The following is a 10455-nucleotide window of genomic DNA, read 5'->3' on the forward strand; positions in this document are numbered from 1 at the left end:
TTTGTGTCCGTTTAATCTTTGAGATTCCTGTTTAAAATTCCCTCTTTCCAGGAATGAAGGATAAGAAGTGGAAATGGGAGCTCAATGCATTGGTTCCAACAGTTAGATTTATTATTCTATATTGGCAGGAACTCTTTAGAATGATACGGAAGGAGCACACAAACAACAACAACCACATCCAGCAACAGCAGCAACAACTACGTGTTTTTTATATATATATATATATATATATATATATATATATATATATATATATATATATATATATATATATATATATATATATATATATATATATATATATATATATATATATATATATATATATATATATATATATATATATATATATATATATATATATTAGGGTGTTTCACTCATGGTGGTAAAAAAAATGAAATTTGTTGAAAATTGTCAGAAGGGGTGTCCCCTTGTTTCTTATGACCCATAAATATTTTAGGCAAATATTTGGTTTGATTCGTCAATATTTACTGGTCCCACAGTTGGACAAGATTCCACATTTCAAGTGAAACTTCGAAAAAATCAAATGGAGGAGAAGACAAAAAATTGCAGTGAACGTTTATTGAACTGAAAATTAACAAAAAAATTTATGAAAAAGAAATGTAGAACAATTATGCAAGTAGAGCAGGGCAATCAAATTGTTGGGCTCAAGGAGCAGGAGGGAACTTAGCAGTCACTCCAGCCTTTGTTCTCTTGACGGTCTTGCGGTCATGATGAACAACTTTGAGGAGGAACTGCTTCTGCTGCTCGTCTTCGGTTCGGGCTTGGAGATTTTGTATCAGTGCCACTCCTCTCTGCTGCATCATTGATGACCTGCAGGCCTCGGACGGTGGCTCGAGTTCGTGGATCTTGCAAAACATCTTCCACGTTATGGGTCGTGACCATCCTCCCAGCAAAGATCCCAATGGCCTCTAGTGTTCGCCCTGTTACCAATTTGGAAAGACCGTCAGGGAGAGTGAAGTTCTTCTTTTCAAGTCTCTTGAGTGCTTTCGAAGTTGCTGGACGGCTTAGGTTCTTGACCATGGCCGCCCGGTCATCGGGAGACACTCGTTCGTCAAAGAAGGCTTGGGCCACTCCTTGCTCTGAGAGGTACCAGAGGTGCCTTTGGAGGGCCTTCTCTGCCCTTGACCCGAGTTCTCTATCCACAAACACCTGGAGAATCACCAAGAACTCATTCTTCGGTGCACAGTTTGGGACAGCTGCCTCATGCCAGAATCTGATGTAAATGAGACTGACGAAACGGGCCAGTCGTCAGACTCGTCAGCTCCAGTTGTTGCAAAAACAGGGCAATCTTCAGGATATAAGTAGCCTTTGCCATCCATCTCACCTGATGGTAGACTCCAGGGGCCCTAAATTGAGGCAGATCTCCGCTCCATCCTCCTAGGTAGAGAAGAGAGAGCTGAAGGAGTTCGAGATAGTCCTCTCTTGGGTGGGCTGCATCATGGATGACTCTCCTGAGGAAGTCTATCATCTTCAGCCTTTGTGATTCGCTCCACTCATCCAGGGGTTGTTCGTCGCTGAGGGTACCGGCAGATGTCTTTCCAAGACGTCCCATTTTCCTCGGAATCGTTTGAAGAGGGGAATGTCGGGACCTGGGGGAGAGCCGAAGAGGAGTTCATAGGTGTTCTTCAGTACCACCTCGTGAATGTGATGTCGGCATGCCAGCCAAAGAAGAGGTCTTCCAAGGGACTGTTCAAGTATGGTGCAGGCTCCACTAATCATGCCACTGTTGGACGCAGTCGTATCAAATGAGAGACCGATGATCTTGTCAGCAATCTGATACGTGTCCAGCAGCCGAAGAACGGTATTTGCTATCGACATATCGACATATCAGAATTGCTATCGACATATCGATATGCAATTATCGACATAGCTGACTAAGGGAACCTGTATGTTGTGTGCAATTGAATTCCAAATTCGTAACAATATTTAAAAGTTCATGATAGACGCTCTCAAAAGGCACCGTACATGTGCTCAGTATTTAAGGAGATCCGGATCTTGTCTATACAAGAGCTGAGGCCAAGAGATTAAGGTTTTGTCTTCACAAAAAGAAGAACAAGAAGAAGATGAACAATGCCGAGCTCTCTATGAGCAGCGTTCGCTACGCGAGACGCTGCTAAAAATGTCAACATACCATTCAAAAGTGTGCGACCTGTTAACACAGTCCCATTTCGCTAAGATTTTGCATGAAGCACTTTTTATAGGAAAGGTTCAAAGGCAAACCTGTGCTGATAAAATTATTGCACTTCAGAAAAAAATGAAACACCCTAATATATATGTATATATATTTTCTTTCAATCTTTTTTTCCGTGTTTCACTTTGTTTTACGTCCTCATTGAGATTCACAGATAGACATGCAATATGTTTGTAAAGTACAACATGCTGTCTTTTTATAAAACCCGTCAGCTCAGTGATGGGTAGGCATGCCTCGTCTTTTATAAACGAAAAGGCACAATACAGTTTGTATAATGAAATTTCAACAAACATTTTATGAAATTTTTTTTTTTATAGCACAACCGTTTAAGTCACCTGTTACTTCCTCATGTGCTGAGCAGAAAAGTATCGCATGAACGTTTAACATGTAAGCCAAGTTAATTCAAGCTTATTATGGAATTGACAGTTCTGTGAATATACTGTACATGTATTAATTTCCAGGGAAAAAAATCCCATCACTAAAGATTTATTTCTGAAAAAAAATCACTATTTTTTTTTTTTTGTTTGGTCCAACCTGTTATGCTCACAGATATTGCCATCTCCTCAAGGCTCATGATAGGGCTTAGCATTGTTGTCTGCCCCTGGTTCAGGACAAAAATCTTAAGGCCCAGTCACACCTTGACGTTTTAGCCAGTTTATGCCGATTTTTGGAAAATTTGTATAAAACGATGGTACACGTCGAATACGTTATGGGTAAGTTTTGATAACATTGAGAGCACGCTGAAAAACACTGCCATACGTCGTTGTACGCTGGCTTTAAACGTTGTACTTTTCGGTTGTCCTCAAATTTTCCATGCTTGAAATTTTAAGACTTATCCCAGCGTATGACTCACATGTTCCGCATGACGCTGGCCATTAGTTGTAGGCACGTCACGCGATCGTTGACACACGTCGACACACGTTACTTGTAAGTTACTCATAAGTCGAAACACGTCGAGGTAATGTTTAGCGTACCCGAAACTTATTTCTAACCTATGAGTTAGGTGTTGTACTCACGTTACGTGATCGGTGACACACATCGACACATGTTACTTGTAAGGTGCTCATAAGTCAAAACGCATCAAGGTCATGGTTGGCATCAGTGTTCCAGACTCCCTGTTTTTTTTTTTTTTTGTTTTTTTTTTTCTTCCTTCCTTCGGTATGATGGTGACTTTGACACTTCGATTTCTAGTGCGGTTATAATATAATATAATTAATAGGCTGCGCTCAATGATTTAAATCATAACCGCACTGTACACTGAACACAGTCATACCGAACAAAAAAAAAAACCGGGAATCTGGAACACTGACGCTAACCATTACCTTGACGTGTTTCGACTTATGAGCACCTTACAAGTAACGTGTGTCGATGTGTGTCAACGATCGCATATCGTGCGTACAACTTATTCCCATCGCATGCGGAGCGTGTGTCATACGGCAAGTACGTCGTAAAATTTTCAACATGTTTAAAATTACAAGACGTACTCCACTTACTACGACGTATGATAACGTACTTTAGCGTTCTATTCATGCATACCAAACTTACCCATACCGTATTCGACGTGCGCCAGCGTTTTAGACGCATTTTTCAGAGGTCGGCATACGCTGGCAAGATCGCCAAGGTGTGACTGCGATGTTGACACTTTCATTTCTGCGGCGGTTATGATTTAAATCGTTGTGCGGCAGCCTTTTTATAACCTACGCCACGTCATTGTCGGCGAAGCGTGCAGCGCGCTATGCATAAGTTAGACTATCATTGGGCATAGGTTGTGAAGGCCGACAACAGGTTCAGCATTCGTTGGTATAAGTTATCTATAACACAACGAAACGTTCTGTGTCCGTTACTTATACGTTATGCAAAAGACCAAGTCGTTATGAATACGTCCGAATCTTTAAAAAAAAAAACATCAAAAGTTCAACGTAAGCCAGCGTTTTATATACATTTTAATACGTTGCCATTGCTGGCTAAAACGTCAAGGTGTGACTGGGCCTTTAGACTTTGAGATGTACATATGTCCATCCAATGTGGACACATTTGGGTAAATATTCCAGGCTGCTGCCTTCCTTGGCTGTGTCTTCTCCTTCTCCTCCTCCTCCTCCTCCTTCTCCTTCTCCTTCTCCTTTTCTCCTTCTCTTTCTCCTTTTCTCCTTCTATTTCTCCTTTTCTCCTTCTCTTTCTCCTTTTCTCCTTCTCTTTCTCCTTTTCTCCTTCTCTTTCTCCTTTTCTCCTTCTCTTTCTCCTTTTCTCCTTCTGTTTCTCCTTCTCTTTCTCCTTTTCTCCTTTTCTCCTTTTCTCCTTCTCTTTCTCCTTTTCTCCTTCTCTTTCTCCTTTTCTCCTTCTCTTTCTCCTTTTCTCCTTCTCCTTTTCTCTTTCTCCTTCTTCTTCTTCTCTTTCTCCTTTTCTCCTTCTCTTTCTCCTTTTCTCCTTCTCTTTCTCCTTTTCTCCTTCTCTTTCTCCTTTTCTCCTTCTCTTTCTCCTTTTCTCCTTCTCTTTCTCCTTTTCTCCTTCTCTTTCTCCTTTTCTCCTTCTCTTTCTCCTTTTCTCCTTCTCTTTCTCCTTTTCTCCTTCTCTTTCTCCTTTTCTCCTTCTCTTTCTCCTTTTCTCCTTCTCCTTCTCCTTTTCTCCTTCTCTTTCTCCTTTTCTCTTTCTCCTTTTCTCCTTCTCCTTTTCTCCTTCTCTTTCTTCTTTTTTTTTTCTCTTTCTTCTTTTCTCCTTCTCTTTCTTCTTTTCTCTTTCTCCTTTTCTCCTTCTCTTTCTCCTTTTCTCCTTCTCTTTCTCTTTCTCCTTTTCTCCTTTTCTCCTTTTCTCCTTTTCTCCTTCTCCTTTTCTCCTTCTCCTTTTCTCCTCCTTTTCTCCTTCTCCTTCCCCTTTTCTCCTTCTCCTCCTCCTCCTTCTCCTTCTCCTTCTCCTCCTCCTCCTCCTCCTCCTTCTCCTTTTCTCCTTCTCTGTCTCCTTTTCTCCTTCTCTTTCTCCTTTTCTCCTTCTCTTTCTCCTTTTCTCCTTCTCTTTCTCCTTTTCTCCTTCTCTTTCTCCTTTTCTCCTTCTCTTTCTCCTTTTCTCCTTCTCTTTCTCCTTTTCTCCTTCTCTTTCTCCTTTTCTCCTTCTCTTTCTCCTTTTCTCCTTCTCTTTCTCCTTTTCTCCTTCTCTTTCTCCTGTTCTCCTTCTCCTTTTCTCCTTTTCTCCTTCTCCTTTTCTCCTTCTCCTTTTCTCCTTGTCTTTCTCCTTTTCGCCTTCTCTTTCTCCTTTTCTCTTTCTCTTTCTCTTTCTCCTTTTCTCCTTCTCCTTTTCTCCTTCTCCTTTTCTCCTTTTCTCCTTTTCTCCTTTTCTTTCTCCTTTTCTCTTTCTCCTTTTCTCCTTTTCTCCTTCTCTTTCTCCTTTTCTCTTTCTCCTTTTCTCCTTTTCTCCTTCTCTTTCTCCTTTTCTCCTTCTCCTTTTCTCCTTTTCTCCTTTTCTCCTTTTCTCCTTCTCTTTCTCCTTTTCTCCTTCCCCTTTTCTCCTTCCCCTTTTCTCCTTCTCCTTTTCTCCTTCTCCTTCTCCTCCTCCTCCTTCTCCTTCTCCTTCTCCTTCTCCTCCTCCTTCTCCTTCTCCTTCTCCTTCTCCTTCTCCTCCTCCTCCTCCTCCTCCTCCTTCTCCTTTTCTCCTTCTCTGTCTCCTTTTCTCCTTCTCTTTCTCCTTTTCTCCTTCTCTTTCTCCTTTTCTCCTTCTCTTTCTCCTTTTCTCCTTCTCTTTCTCCTTTTCTCCTTCTCTTTCTCCTTTTCTCCTTCTCTTTCTCCTTTTCTCCTTCTCTTTCTCCTTTTCTCCTTCTCTTTCTCCTTTTCTCCTTCTCTTTCTCCTTTTCTCCTTCTCTTTCTCCTTTTCTCCTTCTCTTTCTCCTTTTCTCCTTCTCTTTCTCCTTTTCTCCTTCTCTTTCTCCTTTTCTCCTTCTCTTTCTCCTTTTCTCCTTCTCTTTCTCCTTTTCTCCTTCTCTTTCTCCTTTTCTCCTTCTCTTTCTCCTTTTCTCCTTCTCTTTCTCCTTTTCTCCTTCTCTTTCTCCTTTTCTCCTTCTCTTTCTCCTTTTCTCCTTCTCTTTCTCCTTCTCTTTCTCCTTTTCTCCTTCTCCTTTTTTCCTTTTCTCCTTCTCTTTCTCCTTTTCTCCTTCTCTTTCTCCTTTTCTCCTTCTCTTTTCTCCTTCTCCTTTTCTCCTTTTCTCCTTTTCTCCTTTTCTCCTTTTCTCCTTCTCTTTCTCCTTTTCTCCTTCTCCTTTTCTCCTTCTCCTTTTCTCCTTCTCCTTTTCTCCTTTTCTCCTTTTCTCCTTCTCTTTCTCCTTTTCTCTTTCTCCTTTTCTCCTTTTCTCCTTCTCTTTCTCCTTTTCTCCTTCTCCTTTTCTCCTTTTCTCCTTTTCTCCTTTTCTCCTTCTCTTTCTCCTTTTCTCCTTCCCCTTTTCTCCTTCTCCTTTTCTCCTTCTCCTTTTCTCCTTCTCCTTCTCCTCCTCCTCCTTCTCCTTCTCCTTCTTCTCCTCCTCCTCCTTCTTCTTCTCTTTCTCCTTCTCCTTCTCCTTCTCCTTCTCCTTCTCCTTCTCCTTCTCCTCCTCCTCCTCCTCCTCCTCCTTCTCCTTTTCTCCTTCTCTGTCTCCTTTTCTCCTTCTCTGTCTCCTTTTCTCCTTCTCTTTCTCCTTTTCTCCTTCTCTTTCTCCTTTTCTCCTTCTCTTTCTCCTTTTCTCCTTCTCTTTCTCCTTTTCTCCTTCTCTTTCTCCTTTTCTCCTTCTCTTTCTCCTTTTCTCCTTCTCTTTCTCCTTTTCTCCTTCTCTTTCTCCTTTTCTCCTTCTCTTTCTCCTTTTCTCCTTCTCTTTCTCCTTTTCTCCTTCTTTTTCTCCTTTTCTCCTTCTCTTTCTCCTTTTCTCCTTCTCTTTCTCCTTTTCTCCTTGTCTTTCTCCTTTTGTCCTTCTCTTTCTCCTTTTCTCCTTCTCTTTCTCCTTTTCTCCTTCTCTTTCTCCTTTTCTCCTTCTCTTTCTCCTTTTCTCCTTCTCTTTCTCCTTTTCTCCTTCTCTTTCTCCTTTTCTCCTTCTCTTTCTCCTTTTCTCCTTCTCTTTCTCCTTTTCTCCTTCTCTTTCTCCTTTTCTCCTTCTCCTTCTACTTCTCTTTCTCCTTCTATTTCTCCTTTTCTCTTTCTCTTTCTCCTTTTCTCCTTCTCTTTCTCCTTCTCTTTCTCCTTTTCTCCTTCTCTTTCTCCTTTTCTCCTTCTCTTTCTCCTTTTCTCCTTCTCCTTTTCTCCTTTTCTCCTTTTCTCCTTTTCTCCTTCTCTTTCTCCTTTTCTCCTTCTCCTTTTCTCCTTTTCTCCTTTTCTCCTTTTCTCCTTTTCTCCTTCTCTTTCTCCTTTTCTCCTTCTCCTTTTCTCCTTCCCCTTTTCTCCTTCTCCTTTTCTCCTTCTCCTTCTCCTCCTCCTTCTCCTTCTCCTTCTCCTTCTCCTCCTCCTTCTCCTTCTCCTCCTCCTTCTCCTTCTCCTTCTCCTTCTCCTCCTCCTCCTCCTCCTCCTCCTTCTCCTTTTCTCCTTCTCTGTCTCCTTTTCTCCTTCTCTTTCTCCTTTTCTCCTTCTCTTTCTCCTTTTCTCCTTCTCTTTCTCCTTTTCTCCTTCTCTTTCTCCTTTTCTCCTTCTCCTTCTCCTTTTCTCCTTTTCTCCTTTTCTCCTTTTCTCCTTCTCTTTCTCCTTTTCTCCTTCTCTTTCTCCTTTTCTCCTTCTCTTTCTCCTTTTCTCCTTCTCTTTCTCCTTTTCTCCTTTTCTCCTTTTCTCCTTCTCCTTCTCCTTTTCTCCTTCTCTTTCTCCTTTTCTCCTTCTCCTTTTCTCCTTTTCTCCTTTTCTCCTTTTCTCCTTTTCTCCTTCTCTTTCTCCTTTTCTCCTTCTCCTTTTCTCCTTCCCCTTTTCTCCTTCTCCTTTTCTCCTTCTCCTTCTCCTCCTCCTCCTCCTTCTCCTTCTCCTTCTCCTTCTCCTCCTCCTTCTGCTTGTCCTTTTCTCCTTCTCCTTCTCCTTCTCCTTCTCCTTCTCCTCCTCCTCCTCCTCCTTCTCCTTTTCTCCTTTTCTCCTTTTCTCCTTCTCCTTCTGCTTTTCTCCTTCTCCTTCTCCTTTTCTCCTTCTCTTTCTCCTTTTCTCCTTCTCTTTCTCCTTTTCTCCTTCTCTTTCTCCTTTTCTCCTTCTCTTTCTCCTTTTCTCCTTTTCTCCTTCTCTTTCTCCTTTTCTCCTTCTCTTTCTCCTTTTCTCCTTCTCTTTCTCCTGTTCTCCTTCTCCTTTTCTCCTTTTCTCCTTCTCCTTTTCTCCTTCTCCTTTTCTCCTTCTCCTTTTCTCCTTCTCCTTTTCTCCTTTTCTCCTTTTCTCCTTCTCCTTTCCTCCTTCTCCTTTTCTCCTTCTCCTTTTCTCCTTCTCCTTTTCTCCTTCTCCTTTTCTCCTTCTCCTCCTTCTCCTTCTCCTTCTCCTTCTCCTCCTCCTTCTCCTTTTCTCCTTTTCTCCTTCTCTTTCTCCTTTTCTCCTTCTCTTTCTCCTTTTCTCCTTCTCTTTCTCCTTTTCTCCTTCTCTTTCTCCTTCTCTTTCTCCTTTTCTCCTTCTCTTTCTCCTTTTCTCCTTCTCTTTCTCCTTTTCTCCTTCTCTTTCTCCTTTTCTCCTTTTCTCTTTCTCCTTTTCTCCTTCTCCTTCTCCTTCTCCTTCTCCTTCTCCTTCTCCTTCTCCTTCTCCTCCTTCTCCTTCTCCTTCTCCTCCTCCTTCTCCTCCTCCTCCTCCTCCTTCTCCTTTTCTCCTTTTCCTTTTCTCCTTTTCTCCTTTTCTCCTTTTCTCCTTTTCTCCTCCCTCCTCCCTTCTCCTTCTTCTCCTTCTTCTCCTTCTTCTCCTTCTTCTCCTTCTTCTCCTTCTTCTCCTTCTTCTCCTTCTTCTCCTTCTTCTCCTTCTTCTCCTTCTTCTCCTTCTTCTCCTTCTTCTCCTTCTTCTCCTTCTTCTCCTTCTTCTCCTTCTTCTCCTTCTTCTCCTTCTTCTCCTTCTTCTCCTTCTTCTCCTTCTTCTCCTTCTTCTCCTTCTTCTCCTTCTTCTCCTTCTTCTCCTTCTCCTCCTTCTCCTCCTTCTCCTCCTTCTCCTCCTTCTCCTCCTTCTCCTCCTTCTCCTCCTCCTTCTCCTTCTCCTTCTCCTCCTCCTCAGTATTTATTTGATTGTCACAGCCTTGCAATTCACTATCAAGCTTAGCTAAGCCATGGAAGCTATACAGCTGAAGAGCTCAAAGTATCCATATCAATTTTATCATATTCATTTTTTTTTTAGCTCGCCTGTTCGAAGAACAGAGAGCTAAAGCGATACCCCCGGCGTGAGCGTGAAAATGTTAAAGTTTTTGGTGCAAGTTATTTCCTTGCTAATGTTTTTATCGACCACACTATTTTTTACTGATTACAATATACAAATACATATATTGCTTTAAAATTATTTGGATCAGACTTCACTGCAATGCTTTATAAAAAATATTATTAGACTAGTCTTTTAAAAACGATAAATGTATAAACAGGTGAGCATTGGGTGGTTTTGACACCAACTCTGGTTTTTTTTTCCTGAGGTCCCTAAACACCAACCTACTCATTTTGAGTATCCCCCCACCCCCCATTCCCCATGCGCCCCAATTAAATTGAGTTAGCTTGACGGATTTATTTAATCTGGCTGGTGTTGGTGTTGCACAGGCATGTTTCGCCGAATGACAGCTTCCTGCGTCTAATTACAGTATGTATCATCGACTATTACCATCAAGTAAGAAATCAAACGGTGTTTCTCCTTGAACAGGAGGGACAAATTGTTTGGGCTTCCTTGCTTCTTCTGATTTGGCCAATGGCCATCCGTGGGCCCAACTGTCAGACCGTGGCTGTCATACACTGGAAGATGATATGGGAATGGGCACTGCGTTGGCCAAGATTGGCATTGAGAGCACACCAACTTCAGTGTGGGGTCCAACTCCTGCAGAGGCCAGCGGAGGTCAGCGTGAGGTGGCACAACCCTCCATGATTGGACACGGTCCAGGCTCCAAACGTTACGTGCAAGAAAACATTTATCCCAACATAGGTAAGTTTGCCATCTTTCTCAATTCCCGAGTGATGGAATTTGTACCTTTTTGAAAATGTGCATTCTTTTAAGTTTCCATTTTCTTGTGTTCTCCTTTGTCCTAATGGGTTGTAATATACAGACTTTTGATAAATCATCAATATTATTGATTTATTTCCCATCCCTCTTGTGCATCCATCTTGCTC

General features: G+C 41.8%; 1 protein-coding gene across 3 annotated transcripts in view; it reads left to right on the plus strand.

The window, feature by feature from the left end:
• The window catches only part of MTDH (metadherin), a 98932-nt gene that overhangs the window by 41061 nt on the left and 47416 nt on the right, over positions 1–10455 (plus strand). For all 3 annotated transcript variants that reach the window (XM_085896662.1, XM_085896664.1, XM_085896663.1), the window contains one exon: positions 9995–10270. In XM_085896662.1, coding sequence (XP_085752788.1) covers positions 9995–10270 — 276 coding nt within the window. The remainder of the gene's footprint in view (positions 1–9994; positions 10271–10455) is intronic.

Source organism: Eptatretus burgeri, chromosome 9 (genome assembly GCF_056783735.1).
Source record: "Eptatretus burgeri isolate ZD-2024b chromosome 9, Ebu_testis_v1, whole genome shotgun sequence".
In the NCBI taxonomy this organism is placed as follows: Eukaryota; Metazoa; Chordata; class Myxini; order Myxiniformes; family Myxinidae; genus Eptatretus; species Eptatretus burgeri.